At 40.2% G+C, this 16239-nt stretch overlaps 2 protein-coding genes and 1 pseudogene across 2 annotated transcripts; 2 read left to right on the top strand and 1 right to left on the bottom strand.

The window, feature by feature from the left end:
- The first annotated feature begins 611 nt into the window (after positions 1 to 611).
- On the top strand, positions 612 to 3138 carry LOC126589040 (uncharacterized). The gene is made up of 4 exons (XM_050254222.1): positions 612 to 884; positions 1053 to 1098; positions 1249 to 1409; positions 1854 to 3138. Exons 1-4 carry the CDS (start codon positions 687 to 689, stop codon positions 2970 to 2972), a joined length of 1524 nt encoding a protein of 507 aa, XP_050110179.1. The 5' UTR covers positions 612 to 686; the 3' UTR covers positions 2973 to 3138.
- Positions 3139 to 3488: 350 nt separating this feature from the next.
- LOC126589044 (zinc finger CCCH domain-containing protein 25-like) lies at positions 3489 to 5784 on the bottom strand (annotated as a pseudogene).
- Positions 5785 to 9970: 4186 nt separating this feature from the next.
- Positions 9971 to 13021, top strand: LOC126589036 (non-specific phospholipase C1-like). Its single transcript, XM_050254220.1, has 3 exons — positions 9971 to 11388; positions 12036 to 12212; positions 12310 to 13021. The coding sequence occupies exons 1-3, from the start codon at positions 10290 to 10292 to the stop codon at positions 12630 to 12632; spliced, it is 1599 nt and encodes a 532-aa protein (XP_050110177.1). The 5' UTR covers positions 9971 to 10289; the 3' UTR covers positions 12633 to 13021.
- Positions 13022 to 16239: the final 3218 nt, after the last annotated feature.

Raw genomic sequence — 16239 nt, 5'->3', positions numbered from 1 at the left:
GAATTTCTTCTTTGACATATAAAATTTAGAGTTGTTTATTCTAAATTTTTCTCAACAAGATCTTGCTGAGAGATTGATATCGGTTTCAACATTTCAGAGACGGGCATTGCTCATGTAACGAGTATTGTTGAAGATGCAAGCTCTTTGCTGGAACCTAAACCTCAAACCCCTACAAAATCATGTACAAGTTTTTCATTTTGTTGGCCGTCTCATGTGTACAAACCTATCAACGTGTTGTAATGATTAGTAAGGCTATGAAACAGATTGCCGATATGTCAATAGTGATGAGTCGATAACATTGTCACCAACAAAACGTACAGACACATCAATACATTTTCGTCAATGTTGATATGAGTAAGTACGGGAATCCTGTACATATAATTTGTCTCTTTGGAACAAATATGTTGAAAATGGGCTTCCTAAAAAGCGCTTTTCAACTCTAAAACTTGCAGGAAATATATATATATTTTAAATTATTGAAGACTTCAAACAAAAATATAAAAGCAAAACTGAAAATCCGCCCAAGGAAAGGCCCCAAATTTCTCAATCAGTTGAGGACATCAAAACCTGATGCCAGATCCGTACCCTTCTCAGTTTTCTTGCTCATGCCTCTTATATATATATACAAGTGCTTATTTCTTACACAGTTTAGGACTCTCTCTCTTTTTGGAAAAGAAAAAGAGACAATGGAAACTCTTGCAGGATCCTCCATAACCTTGTTTGCCAAGGCTAACACTGACAAACCTCTCTCTCCCTCAAAATCTCTTCCGGGTCGATCCGAGATTGGCTTTTTTGGGTCTCGAAATTCCAATGTTCGCGTTCAGCATACCACCTCTCTGCTTCGACAGAAAGCGCTTCAATTGGTTGCTTCATCTCAGACAGAGGTATTACTGTAGTCCATACCAATCCAACAGTTTTGTGACCTTTATTGACATCGTAATGTCTATTGGGTTTTATTTCTGATTAAAAGTTCGTTTACAAAGTCGACGACATAGTAATTTTCCTTCCCACAGTTGATATTCTAATTCAACTTCGTATATAAATCATGTCAGATTTTTACGACCTCAGAAACAGCAGGAATTTGGATCCAACCAACAGGTAATTTTACTAAATTCAACCCTGTTAATCATATTAAACAATGAGCTCCGAGTTTGTACCAACTAACTCTTCATCTAGTAATATTTCTCTTCCGATATCAAACGAATTCCTAATTCCGATATCGAGTGATGATTAGTGTCCGCTTCTCAGAGCGATCAGAAACTGTCCGTGTCCAATTCCAAATACACAAGGAGTGCAAGTTTGGTGAGAGCTTCCTCTTGGTGGGTAATGAACCTATCATAGGACAGTGGAACCCTTCAAATGCTATACCAATGAACTGGTCAGATGGAAACATATGGAATATTGAGCTGGTAAGAATTCTTATGGATTTAGAGTCGGTTAGAGATTGATGCGCTTTTATAAAAAAAAAAATATTATGCTGTGCTTTAAGAATAATCAGTTGTAAAATAAATTACTTGAGCATTTGATAAACTGTATTTTTAAAAGTCTTGAGTATAAAAAGTAGTAGAAAAGTTTTTGGTAAATTTATGTAAAAGTGACATAATTGTATATAACAAGAAAAATGGACATGGTAGAAGTGGTGGCAATGACAGCTTTGGGGAGGGCAATGGTGGTGGTGGTGGTTATGGTGGCGGCAGTGGTGATGGCAGCGACAGGTTGGGGGTACGGTGGTGGTGCCAATAGTGGGGGTGTAAGAACTCGGGATCTTGTCCGACAGAGTTGAAACTCGGTGTCACTAGAGCAAATTATTGTACGTCATTTCAGAAATTTGATTGGTTTTTAAATTTGAATAGGATGTTCCTACTGGCATAGCAATCCAATACAAGTTTATACTGAAAAAGGCCACAGGAGATGTGTTGTGGCAACCCGGTCCAGATCGGATTCTGCACACCTGGAGTACCAAGAACACAATATCCATTGATGAAGACTGGATAGACTATGAACTTCAGAAGATAGGCGAAGTGCAAATTACAAATGAAAACGAGGCACCACTTGTAAACCTCGACGTGGGACCGATCATTCCCGGGAATGTTACCCATCGTGAAGATCAAGAACTTCTGTTGAATGCGAACAAGGGTGCAAATTTTACAGATAAACCTGCCTCGGCGGATGAAAAACCATCATTTAACAGCAACAATGAGGTCGTAATTGAAGAGAAGACTATCAAATCAGCAGATGGAACTTTGCTCGGTATAAGGAAGGAAGTACGCGTTTTAGACTATGGTAATAGCGCCGTGAAAGAGGAATCTATAACAAAGTCAACCCCGATAACCTTAACGGGAAAGATTTCTGGAAGTCCGAAAGATGAAGAAGATGATGCCTTGCCTACTTATGAAATGAGTCCTGTTCTAGTGCCTAGTTTAACTGCAATGCAAGCGGTGTCATCTGAGGAAGTAATACTGCCCAAAGGACTTGGAACACCACTACCTTCTAAAGAATCACCACCCATAGAGCTAGGAAAATCCATATCTCCTGCAGAAGCAACATCCAATGATCTTGGAAAATCGATGAATTCTAACGAACTTGGAATACCAATGTCTTCTGAAGCAGCACTGCCCAAAGAACTTAGAAAATCAATGTCTTCTGAAGAACAACCCAAAGAACTAGGAAATTTGATGCCTTCTGAAGAAGCACTGCAAAAAGAATTTGTAAAGTCATTGTCGTCTCAAGCAGCACTACCTGATCAACCAATGTCTACTGAAGAAGCACTCCCACATGAACTTAGAAAAAAGCCGTCTTCTGAAGAAGCACTCCCAAATGAGCTTAGAAAACGGCTGTCTACTGAAGAAGCACTTCCAAGAGAACTTGGAAAATCAATGTCTTTTGGAGAAGCCCCGCGAAAAGAACTAGGAAGACCGATGACCACTTATGGCTCAATTGGAACTGATTCAACAGAGAAGCAGAATTCTTGATGAATCCTACTTTCTTTACTTCTTTTTGTTAGCAAGAACCCTTACCATTCTGTTTCTGTCCTAACTGGGACTGGAGAACAAACCGGTATGTAATTGTAAATATAGCTTCAGTACTTGGTTGACTGCCACTTTTTTTAACCATGTATTTGCTCACCTTGAGCAGGCCTTTCTGTTTTGTGATTTTTAACTATATATAAATTAATAACACAATAACCGGCAAGCACTTTAAATGAATTGAAACAAACCAACCCGTATGTTCCACTGATCCTGGCCAATTCTTCATCCAGTGGTTTTACCTGCAAATTTCAGCCCAAAGTTAAACTACAAACCGTTTCTGTGAAAAGTTTGCACCAACCGAATCCAATCATCAAATGGCATCAACAAATCATGCAAACTAATTCAGGTGCTGGGATACGCTCTCGGCAATACACATACAACTATCCTATTCAAATGGACTTCAGCAAGCATGAGAAACTGCAAATCAAGAAATGATTTTATGCAGAGTTGCAACATTGCTAGTCAAATGCATATATCAATTAAATCTCATCCAAGAGAAACACCAACAAAAACCTAATAGAACAAACAAACACAACAAATCAATGGAAACGTAGTTAGGATATTAGCTGACACAAGAAAAAAGAAACAAGTCTCACATTGGTTAACAGGAGTGATCTTATTGCACACAAGGGATGCCAAAGATAGAAAGAGCACAATATTTGATTTAAATCATTATTTCTCGTTTTGTGATGGGTGTTACCCATTAGTTCATCAATGTGTCCCCTCTTGTATCAATAGTATTCCATATAGGATTCTGGTCCTTCCTTTGTGGTACTTGTATTCTTCTCTTCCCTTCTTTTGAATGATCTAACTTTTGATCTTGGCCTAGATTATCATCACACCCATCTTCTCAGTCTCCCTTTTCACTCCTAGGACGACCTTCTCTAGACTTTGGTTGAACCTTAGCATCTTCATCCCTTCTGTCTCTCTCCTTCCCTCTTATCCTGGCCTGCTCTCGACTTCAGATCAAATTCATCGGCATTGCCTCTGTTCTTCCCTCCTATCATAATCTTCTCTGGACTTCGGACGATTTTCATAACCACTGTGCCTTCTCAATCTCTTTTCATCCATCCTATCATGATTGTCTCTAGATTTTGGATCAAAATCAGCATCAACAGCATGCCTTCTCAGTTCCTTATCTTCCCTACTATCATCTTCCCTCCTACCACGAGATTTGGGCTCAAATTCACCATCATCGCTATGCCTTCTCAGTTTCTTATTTTCCCTTCTATCATCTCCCCTCCTATCATGATCTTCTCTAGAATTCAGCTTTGGCTCAAGTTCCTCATCATCACCACACCTTCGGGCTCTTTTATCTTTCTTTCTATCATAATCTTCTCTTGACTTTGGCTGAAACTCATCATCATTGTGCCTTCTTGATCTCTGTTCTTCTCTCCTACCATAATGTTCTCTTGAATTGGGCCCCGATTCATCATCCTCACTCCGTCTTCTTGATCTATTTTCTTCCTCCCTATCATGATCTCTTGATCTAGGCTTAAACTTTTCATCATCACCCCCCTGTCTACCCAGTCTCTTTTGCTCCCTCCCATCACTTCGCTTGGGGTGACTTTCGAAGTCCCCCCCGTTGCCCTTTTCTCTGTAGTCCAAATCTCTATCCCCTGATCTGAACTCTTCCTGAACTTTTGGCCCTGGAACACGATTTGGCGGAATGAAGCTAGATCTTTTATCACCCCTTTTTGGGCCCTCATAACTGTCACGCCCCCATTTTGGGTCTTTTTCACCCCAACCTGTGTTTGCAGCTCTCTGGATACAAACAGAAAAAAGCGCACATAAGCACCTATATATAGGGATATTCATTGATTTTATATAAAACATAAACCTTTACAACTAACATAAAAGATTCGGTGCACAAACTCAGATCATCGACTCATCTTCAAGCATCTTCAAAACATCTCAAACTTAAGTAGTACACAGAAACCAACCTCCTTTTCATTGGAATACACAACAATCAAACTACATTACCACTTATTCACCCAAAAGCCAAGTAACAGTGTAAGAATCAAAGTGCAGTTGGCGGAAAACTGAATCAATCAGAACAGTGTAAGAATCAATGTGCAGTCAGCGGAAAACTGAATCAATCAGATAATGTATAACTTACTTGCTCATTGTGCGAAAACTTGCACGAATCTCCACGAGTGCATTCGCCTTTCTGGAAAGCCCGGCAAACACCCCGCTCCTCCCTCTTCCGCTGCGCCTCCTCTTCATCTTCCTCCTCCTTCTTCTTGTACTTAGTCACATGATCAACCCTAATTGTCCGCCCTAAAATTTGAGCTCCGTTCAAATTATCCACAGCAAGAATAGTGCTCCTCTGGTCCTCGTACGCCACAAACGCAAACCCCTTGGATTTCCCAGTCGCCTTATCGCGAACAAGATTCACATCCACGATCTCTCCGTATCTGAAACCGAATCGAACGTCAAAAAATTGAAAACAAATTTAGAAAATTTGGAACTAACTGAAGGGGAATTAGTGCTTACTGTGCGAAAACGGCGAGGAGGTCGCCTTCGGTGAGATCGAAGGGAACGCCGCCGACGTAGACGTAGGCGGAGTCTTTGTACTTGGCGTGCCACGAAGCCTCCTCCGAAATCCCTAATTGGGCTTCTCTGGAATTGATGTTCTGAATGCGTTTCACTAGGGTTAGCGGATTCATCGTTCTGATTCCGCCAAGATTTTCTGCTTCTTTCTCTCAGGGTCCCGACCTTAAACCCTAATTTTTTCGGAACACTGTTCTACTTCTACGTAGTTTTGGATTGCTGATGACGGGGGAAATCTGAACGAGGTCCTATTGGGCTGGGACTCTCGGCCCATTATGAGTGCTGATTCATATTGAGCTTGAACTAGCCCAACAAGGCCTTTTACAGTTAGCCGATTTTTCACTCAACTTGAAGGGAGTGTCATTCCATTGTAAATTTGAGAAATTTTAATAAAATTTATAAATTCATAGATTTTATGGAGTTTAGTTGATTTGTAGAGATTTCATGTAAAATTTTGATTGAATTCCCTCAAAATCTCAAAGAAAGAGGTAAGATTTGTGGATGCTTAAATACACCACGAAATCTTTCCAATTCTCTTAAATTGAATACTAGGAATTCTAAAGATTTTAATAAAATATCTCAAAATCATGATTGAATACACTAAATTTCAAACAATCACTTAAAATCCTGATTGAATACCCTTAAATTCGTTATAAGCGAAAATCCCTCAAAATTCCAATTGAATACACCTTGAAAATATAGGGAGATTCAAGGCCATGAAACACACAAGTTTTTATCGTACTTCAAACCCTGCATTATCCCCATTGAAGAAGCATATAAATACATCACAACAAGAGCACTTAAATGGTGAAACATATAAACTCAGCTTGTTAGCTTGCAAAGGGGACTATGTTGTTCTCGTTAAAGAAGTAAGGTTCTTTTTTCTCTTTTGCATCTACTGCCATTGTTTCTTCGAGACCTCTCATCAGAATTTATATCGTCAACTAGGTTCCTTTTTCTACGTCATCGCTAAACCACAACAACGCATTCATACTTGATACTGCATCAAAAGTTTTCCTCTTTAGTGGGTGCAACTCTAGCATACAAGAAGGAGCTAAGGCTTTGGAGGTTGTTCTTGTTCAACACATCAAAGAGAACAAGCATCGGGAAACAATGCGCGGTGGCAACTGTAGGCTGGCCTCGTTTTTCTTTAAGAAAGCCAGACAATTGTTTATTGCTAAAGTGCTGCAGAGGATGGAAAGTTCGTTGGTGATCCGAAAGTGGGTGAATTATGGATCTTGTTTGGTGGTTATGCTCCCGTTCTCCAGGATCCACCACCACCTTCTGTCCAGAAACAACCAGCGACGCCCCTTGTGATTGTCTCCAAACGATCGCATATTTTCCAGCCCATCAGCTTCAACCAACATGAAACTTTTTCCAAAATCTTCTCCTTATTGTAGTCCTGCAGGTAACGAAAGATCACAATTTTCAGTTAAGTTAACGAAACCACGATATCTCTTGAGGCTTTCTTTTCTTGGTTTTCAACTCCTACGGCCTCATTGTTTTGTAGTTAATTTCTTTTGGCAGGCGAGTCAGTCGTACCTGCAGGTTCTCCAGTAAACTTACCGGATAATGTGGGTGGCAATAAGGCTAATGGAAGTAAGCCTAGTGAGGGTGGCCTAAACCTGTTGACATATATCCATACGAACGGCTGGTACCCCTTTCGCACTCATCTAAGATAACCTGATTTGTTCTATTGGGATTCTATGTTTAATGCAAAATGCTATACCTGGAAACCGAACATGTCAGTGTCCGAACACAAACAGATTGAAATAATTAACCATATCAATAGAGGTCCGAAATCAAGGGGAGGAACACTTCCGAAATTTCAATAGGATTTTCATGTTCTGCCGGATTAGTTTAAATTTTGAGATATGTGTGTTCGATAGACGAAAATCTCAAAATTGAATTCATCAAATGATAATAAGTACGGTTGAGCAGTACTACATCTCGAGGGTAGAGAAATAAAACACGAATTTTTTATATTCCAAATATATGATATTATGAATGTGGTACTCAAGTATTTAGGGTAAGTTTGGTACGTGGGATGGGACGGAACAGAGTGAGACGGAACCGTTCCGTCCCACGTTTGGTGCGCTAAAATTATGTGGAACGCGCGTCCCACGGAACGAAAATGGGTTAGATTTTGGTTCCCCCTCCCCCCCTGGAATGGTTTTTCCATCCCGTGGGACACAAACTTTATAACTTTTTGGACAACAATACCTCTCTTATTTTTCATTAATTACATTGTCTACCTCCCTTTCTCTCCCGTAACCTCCTCTCTTCTACCCTTGTCTCTCCCGTAGCCCTCCTCTTCCTCCACCACAAACCCAACCCAACTGCTAACCCAATCCCAGCAAACCCATCCGACGACGACGACGTCACCATAGCAAACCCTCTTCTTCTCCGGCGCCGTCTGGTGTCACGAACATGAACCGTATCTCGTAATCTCCGTCCATGTAAGTGAGGTGGATCTGATCCGGAACACGACCCGATTCGAAGCTAAGCTCGTCATTCCTAATCTGAGGTGGCGAGCAGGTGGGCGGTGCCGGGGATTAGGACGAAGTCGCCGATTTGGAGAGGGAGGTTGGGGAGAGAGAGAGTGAAACAGTTTGGTGGGTCGGAGGGAAGAAGGTGGATGCTGCACGGAGGACGATTGAAATCAATTTTGGGATTTTTCTGTGTTTGATTTGAAGAGAAAGAAATTGTTTGGGGGTCTGATTCGTCATTTTTTTTCGTTCCGTCCTATGCATACCAAACATAACACGAACCTCCATTCCGTTCCGTTCCGTCCCGTCCTGTCCCGTTCCGTTCCGTCCCGTCTGCGTACCAAACGCACCCTTATAGACCTTTGGCCTTTGGGTCCTTTTCATTATTTTGGTAGATTTGAAGTTTTGACAATATGTGCCAACTATATCAACCACCTTCAGCGTGTGAAACATTTTGGATTCATTTTACGGTCAATGCTAAGGACAGTCGTCAGATGTGTGTAATTGATTAGTTAATACTTAAGTTAATTTTTTTTCTCTAACTTTTTATTTGGTTTATACTGTCTGTATGCGACACATCTCACACAATTAGCGAGATTCTTGCATGTAAAATTCAAATTGTGCCCACCTAAGGACGGAGCTAGTGTAAGCCTAGATTTACAAAATAAAAATAAAAATGTATAGTTGGCATTCCAATCTAATTAAACTACAATTAAAAATAAAATGTAGACAACTAACCTAAATTTACCATTTTTCATCCCCAATGACCTTGACAATTCAATTAAAAGTTAATATAATTGCGCATCTCTGTTGTGAGGCTAAGTCCACCTCCTCCTAAGTGTAGATAATATCATTTGCTACAAAATAATAATAATAATAAAATTGCCCCTCCTCGTTTTCCTAACCCTGGGTTACCAATCCTCACAAAACTCATCCCATCACGACAAAACAATTCTTGTCCTCATCTTCTCCAAGTTTTTCCTCTTCCTTCATTCTACCAAAACTCAATTGAATTTGGAATATATAGACAGTTGGAGTTCAATTAATATCAAAATTCAACACAAAAACTTTACTTCACAAGGTATTTTGATTTTACTTCATTAATTCGTTTTTAGCATTACAATTTAGAATTTAACTTTCTAATTTAGAGATCAATGAATTAATAATAACTTGGTTATTTTTACAGAGAGAGATATTGTAATAATGTTGTTATACAACGCTTTTAAAACATGAAAACATGTCGAGAAATATTGTAATATGTTGTATGAAAAACTTTATAGATTAATATATAGTGTTTTGTTCAATAAATTCTTGAACTTTTTTATTATGACTTTGTTATTTAAGGATGCCCTTATTCAGACAAATCTCTAGTTTTGTCCCTGCACGTACTGTGTGAAAGGTATCGCATCCAGACATTCGTATGCAAAACAAAATGTTGGACTAACTCATATGCATCAACGGCGCAGCCGTCCTTAATTTCTTCTACATTTGTTCCAATAAGAATGAATGGCACGTCCCGGGTATATAATGTTTATGTTACGAGTGGCCTTATACTTAATTAATTTACATAGTTTGTGATGGCGAGTATTTCAATACAACCACAATATTTAATCAATAAAGAACAAACCTTAGCTCATCTTACTACCAACAGATATTTTAAAGAGTTCGACATCCAAACGAGAGACATAAAATAAGCGAAGAAATATAGAGAAATATTATATTTATTTTCTTTGTATTAAGGTAGGTTAGTATTATCATCACACTTAATTTTATCTTTATTCTTATTAATTTTTGTTATTTAATTTGTTTCGATTTATTGGATCGACGGTCAAAAATTGATAAAAGATGTCTTCGGAAGTTTAAAATTCTGCTTCTCGAAAAGCCACTTGGCCCCAACTCGGTTCTTGCTTTATGCTTTTTGGCCTTACGTGTTTCCAACTTCATCTCAGAAAAAAAATGTCCCATTTCACAACTCCCCCAGAGTAGTTTCTTCCCCAGACTAGTCTCAGACAAAGTCTTTCTCGATGATCGCTATCTTATCTTTTTCTGAGGTGTTGGATTCAGAAGAAAACGACTCGAAAGGTGGTTTATCCTTCAAAGCATATACCTTTTCCCACCATTTTTCGCTACAAATACATACAATTTACACTTCAAAGCCACAGCCTTTCGCTTTATCTCTCTGGGTTTTACCGGGTTCTCCAAGTTCCAGGCTCCGGCGATGGCTTTCCGGCGAAAACGCATCCTCTGGGCTCTCTTTTTCTTCCACCTCTTGTTGGTCTCCACCCAATTCATTGCGGCACGCAAAACGCCCAAAATCAAAGGACCCATTAAAACGGTGGTCGTCGTGGTCATGGAAAACCGCTCCTTTGACCACATCTTCGGCTGGCTTAAGTCGACCCGACCTGACATCGACGGCCTGAACGGGAACGAATCGAACCCAATTTCCGTCTCGGAACCCGGCTCGCCCCGAGTCCGAGTCTCCAGCGACGCCTTCTTCGTCGACTCCGACCCAGGCCACTCGTTTCAGGCGATTCGAGAACAGATATTCGGGTCGAACGAGAGCTCCGAGAACCCGGCTCCGATGAACGGGTTCGCTCAGCAGGCGGAGAGTATGGGCGAGGGGATGGCGAGAACGGTGATGAGCGGGTTTAAGCCGGAAGTCCTCCCGGTCTACACCGAGTTGGCTAACGAGTTCGCCGTGTTCGACCGGTGGTTTGCTTCCGTACCGGCGTCAACTCAGCCGAACCGGTTCTACATCCACTCGGCCACGTCACACGGCGCCATGAGCAACGTCCGCAAGGACCTCATCCACGGCTTCCCTCAGAAGACGATCTTCGACTCTCTGGACGAAAATGACCTTGACTTCGGCATTTATTACCAGAACATCCCCGCCACTCTCTTCTTCAAGAGCCTGAGGAAACTGAAGCATGTGACGAAATTCCACAGCTACGCGCTGACTTTCAAGCGGCACGCTCAGCTGGGGAAGCTGCCGAATTACGCGGTAATCGAGCAGAGGTACTTCGATGTCAAGGAGCTTCCCGCCAACGACGACCACCCGTCGCATGACGTGGCGCGCGGGCAGAGGTTCGTGAAGGAGGTGTACGAGACGCTGAGGGCGAGCCCGCAGTGGAAAGAAATGGCATTGCTGATTACTTACGACGAGCACGGCGGGTTTTATGACCACGTGCCGACGCCGGTTTCAGACGTGCCGAGCCCAGATGGGATCGTGGGGAACGAACCATATTATTTCCGGTTTGACCGGTTGGGTGTGCGGGTGCCGACCATACTCGTCTCGCCATGGGTCGAAAAGGGTACCGGTGAGTTCTCTGCTTCTCGGTTTTTTCAGTTGTTTTTTTTATTATTTTGATTGAGTAGCATTACAGTTAAATTGCTGATTAATGAATAGTGTTATAGTTAAATAACTGTCATTTATTCGACATTGGTTGATTATGATATTTTAGATGAATTGAATAATTAAGGTCAAGTGTCCGTTAGAACGGTGAATTGGTTCTTGTCTACCTCACAGTTTAACGTCAATGCACTACAAGTTCTTTATGGGCAAATTGTTAAGCTGTTATGGGGAGGGTTCGATTTGAAGACAGTGTTCTTCGGTGTCACAAAGTTGTTAGGATGACCAAGCTTAAGTTTTGTATCGTTATCATTTCCTTAATCTTATATTTCCCGAATGTTTGGACAACATAATTTTGCATGAAGAACCATGTCGTTGGATATTGTTTTCCCTTCCTTCCTCTCTATGTTGTGATACCATGATCCGTTATCATTTTTCGATCAATGGGGAGAGAGGATTCGAAGGCGGGGAACTCTTTCAACCTTATAGAAAGGGAAGTACTGCTAGACAATAGCTAGTTGGCTTGCTTGATGCGGCATGTACTTGTTTATGTTTCTATGAGATTTTAGTTCGGGGCTTTTGCTTATCTATTGACTTTTGGTATTTTTGGTGCAGTGATCCATGAGCCAAAAGGGCCGACACCACATTCCCAATTTGAGCATTCTTCAATCGCCGCCACTGTAAAGAAGCTATTCAATTTGAAATCGAACTTCCTGACAAAGAGAGATGCATGGGCTGGTACTTTCGAGAATTATTTTACCCTCCGCAGTACTCCTCGTGACGACTGTCCAGGTTTGCAAAAATCCTTCTGATTAAAATTTTCCTTTCTGATTAACGCCCTTGCATTTTCCATTCTGAATGCTCATCGTCATCCATTTCTGTGTTACAGAAACTCTTCCAGAGGTGACGAAGTCACTGAGGCCAGGCGGACCCAGAGAAGATTCGAGCCTCTCAGAATTCCAAGTGGAGCTGATCCAGCTTGCATCCCAGCTCAATGGCGATCATGTCCTCAAAACCTACCCTGATATCGGCGAAACCATGACAGTGCGTGAAGCCAACAGTTACGCAGAGGATGCAGTCAAGAGGTTCCTGGAAGCCGGAAGAGCTGCTCTAAAAGCCGGAGCGAACGAGTCTTCAATTGTTACAATGAGACCTTCCCTCACCAGCCGAGTTAACGTACAAGGTCATAGCTCCTACCTAGAATCTCAGTGATGATCCATAAAAAATGGCAGCTGTAAATAGGAGTAGACACCATATGATGTATATAGTATAAATTATAGTCGAAGTAAGTAATTAAACTGCACGACAATGGCGCGGGAGCCTTCCACAACTAATCAACACTCTTTTTACCTCTCATCATTTTTAATTCGGCTGTCAAATCGTATGAATTGAAGAAAATTAAAGAATATAAAATAACACGGGTGTGTAAGAAATAAAAATGGATGTATAGATAGTATCAACCTTTAAATATGAGCCAGATGACCTCCAAGGTATTTTCGTGTATATTCCCTATTGGTATTTCAAATGATTACTTGTAAGTAATTAAACTGTTGTTTGTACCATCATTTATAAATGAATGTTCTGATAGCTTTTCAATGTTATTTTCGTTTAATTTTTTTTTGTACATTTACATTAAGACCCTCGAGATTAGAATCTTGCAAATGCAGGGTTACCTTGGGCTTCAAGATTAGAATCCTGCAAATGCAGAGTAACCTTGAGCTGGATCTACTGATTTTACTTCATCAATTGTCAACTCGTCGCCCCAACTCTGGTCACCGGTCCCAATCCTGTCATGTCAACCTATGAGTTCTACTTTGGGCAGTAACGAGGGACTATTGGCTTTGATTAAAAAAGAATCCTTAATCCTTTTCTACTGGATGGATTGGACACAACTTCTTTAAGTCCCAACCATAATGGTTATTTTTTCTTAGTTTTTTAGTGAAAATGATCATTGAGATTTGTATAACTCATCACTTTGGTCTCTAAGATTTGAAATCAATAGAAGTGGTCACTGAGTTTGTCCACCATAAATCATTTTGGTTCTTCCTTGAAAAATCTCATTTAAATAAGGAAAAAATGACAAAAAGACCCTCGATTTTTATCAAATTATTTTGGTCAATTGTTTATTAAATTGAGGGTATTTTTGTTATTTTGTCCTTATTTAACATAATTTTTTAAGGAATGATCAAAATGATTGATGATGGACAAACTCAGGACCAAAGTGATGAGTTATGCAAATCTTAGAGATCATTTTGGCTAAAAAGCCTTTTTTTTTCCTTTATACAAGTAACGTTTGAGAATGTGGAATTGGACTCGGGGAAATCGTGTGCAGGCGAACTGTAAAAATCTTCCTCGCTTTCTCCATCTTTCTCCGGCATGTGGGACAAGCTACAAGACTATATATTCGGCAATCCTGAACGATGAATCCGATTAGAAATCCAACTCTTCGTTTATTTAGCGGTAGGTAGTCACAGTGATTCAGATTTATATACCTTGATTGCTCCACATGTAAAACCGGCAGAAAAGTGCCCACAAGGAACAAGGAAGCAAACGACACTTTCATTTCCTCCAATAATTTGTTGAGTTTCCTTCAATATTAGAACTAAAATCCCTCTCAGACTGCCGAAAAGGCTGCAAACGATGTTAGAGAAGCAACGAATTGGAAAAATGATAAAAGCATTGATTAAGAAGAACTTGCAGACGGTCCATGTTTGATGATGCCGAGCACGTATTCATAGAATTCACATGGACTTTGAAGTACTAATATTAGAAACAAACCGATGTAGAAGGGAAACTTGGAGGCCCAAGTTTTCAAATGTAGTTTTCAGTAGACCTGTAAACGGGATGGGTTTATTAGGTTTGAGTCGGATTTAATCCGACCTGTTAATTTAACGGATCACCCAAACTTAACCTTTTTTTTTTCCATCCAATCTGCAGAAAGACTCCACTACCTACTCCGAGGAAATGGAAGGGGAATCTCGATGACAACACGATTCAAAGCTACCCGAAAATGCTCTACTCCGAGGCCAAGCTCCAAAAGAAAGACTCCACTGCCTCCTGCTGCTCCATATGTCTTGCGGCTACTGCCAGATTGTAGACACCTCTTTCACCTCAAGTGCGTTGATTTGTGGCTACGGTTGAACCCTACGTGTCCTGTCTGCAGAACGTCTCCAATCCCAACGCCCTTGTCAACTCCTCTGACCAAGGTGGTTCCATTGGCTAGCAGGTGGAAGGGAATCGGAGCTTACCAGAAAGAGAGAGTGGTGGAGTTCAGTAAAAATTTTAAGGGAAGAAGATGAAAGAGATAACCGGAGCCAGAAGGGAAGGAGCATAGCGATCTCTCAGATAGCAATGGCGTGCGCAAGAGAGAGTCGTGAAGGACCTAAGGGTTTTTTACCAGGATTATTGAAATTACACAAAAGTCCTCAATAACGGGTTTCGCGAGTTCACCCAAAATGACTTGTTATTTAACGGTTGATTAATGGGTTGACCTGTTAACCACCCGATCCGTTTATCATTCACCCGAATACTAATTTTAACGGATCGGATCGAGTCGGGTTAACGGGTCAGGTTGAAAATGCTAGGTCTAGTTTTCAGTATTCATTTGCAAAACAAGATAACGATACGCTATGTTCCTAAATATACTTTTATTTTTAGAAAAACTAATGAAAATGGTTTGAAAATTTTGAGTTTTAATGATAAGGACAAAATAAAGGGTAAAGTGAATAGTATCAAGATTGACTTTTTAGTGTAAAAATATGGTTTTTCATTAAAGTAAACAGTACCGTGAACTTTTCGTTCAAACTCTCATTTATTTTTCTCTTTTGTTTGAAGATCAACTAACAAATCAGTTACTTATTTTGTATGTATGCTTTCTTTCGTACAATGATTGGATGCTATGTAATGTGTTTGGTGTGAGTTTTTATTAGTGTTCTAAAAATCGGCCTAGGTGGCCGCCTAGGCGCTGGGCAGTGGCCGGCCGAGGGGATTAACGCAAAATCGGGACAGGGATTAGGCGGGCGTCGAGACAGCCTGGGCAACCTTTGGGCGGCCTAGGCGGGCGACTGAGTGGCCTAGGCGATCCAGAAATTTCAGTTTTGTTATGTTTTCAAGAATGCATATAAGCTGCATTTTTTTTGGTTTCTTCTAGTTCTCGCTCGGTTTGGTAAAGAAGAGGAAAGACGAAGATGAAGACGTTCTCTCTCTTCCTTTCACACCACGTGACCACTCTACACACTCTTCTTATTTAATTTTTTTTCTTAGTTTCTCTCCAATCAAATTTGGACAGCTAGCATCAAATTGCTTTGTGTAAAAAGCCATAGGCTGTCAGTTCAGTTCCTTGTTTTTTCTCCTAAAAAATGATGGGTGTGTCAGGTTGAAGATGTCACCATTAAGTATTGGTGCAGACTGCAAAGTTCCCATGCTTCCACATCCACATATTTGACATATATTAAAGGTAATGATGGGTGTGCCCTTTCCACATACACATATTTGACACCTTTATTTCTCTTTAAATTCAACATAAATTAATATGATCTCTAAAAAATATTATTATGAACCATCATATGAACATCAGAATTTTCTCTTTATTATGAACCATCCAACCCAATATTATTACTTTAATTTTTTTTTAAATTAGATATAATAATTCAAAATGTTTTAAGTTATATGACATATATGCTTAATGTGCTTTTAAATTTTGGATTTGTTAGATAATTTTTTTTGTATTTTATCATTTTTTTTATTATCTTATCCATGAATTTCATACAAGTATAATTTTTTGGAAATGTTAATGTGCACTTATTTACAAGATATATAA

The sequence above is a fragment of the Malus sylvestris genome, chromosome 11 (genome assembly GCF_916048215.2).
Source record: "Malus sylvestris chromosome 11, drMalSylv7.2, whole genome shotgun sequence".
Taxonomy (NCBI): Eukaryota; Viridiplantae; Streptophyta; class Magnoliopsida; order Rosales; family Rosaceae; genus Malus; species Malus sylvestris.
The sequence above is the reverse complement of the archived record's forward strand: the minus strand, read 5'-3'. Positions and strand labels throughout refer to the sequence as shown.

Excerpts from the sequence above, each read along its gene's own strand:
- LOC126589040 (XM_050254222.1), top strand. The coding sequence starts at position 687 with ATGGAAACTCTTGCAGGATCCTCCATAACCTTGTTTGCCAAGGCTAAC. Across the intron at positions 885-1,052 it reads TTGCTTCATCTCAGACAGAG|ATTTTTACGACCTCAGAAAC; the intron begins GTATTACTGTAG and ends AAATCATGTCAG. Across the intron at positions 1,099-1,248 it reads AATTTGGATCCAACCAACAG|AGCGATCAGAAACTGTCCGT; the intron begins GTAATTTTACTA and ends TCCGCTTCTCAG.
- LOC126589036 (XM_050254220.1), top strand. The coding sequence starts at position 10,290 with ATGGCTTTCCGGCGAAAACGCATCCTCTGGGCTCTCTTTTTCTTCCAC. Across the intron at positions 11,389-12,035 it reads ATGGGTCGAAAAGGGTACCG|TGATCCATGAGCCAAAAGGG; the intron begins GTGAGTTCTCTG and ends TTTTTGGTGCAG. Across the intron at positions 12,213-12,309 it reads TCCTCGTGACGACTGTCCAG|AAACTCTTCCAGAGGTGACG; the intron begins GTTTGCAAAAAT and ends TCTGTGTTACAG.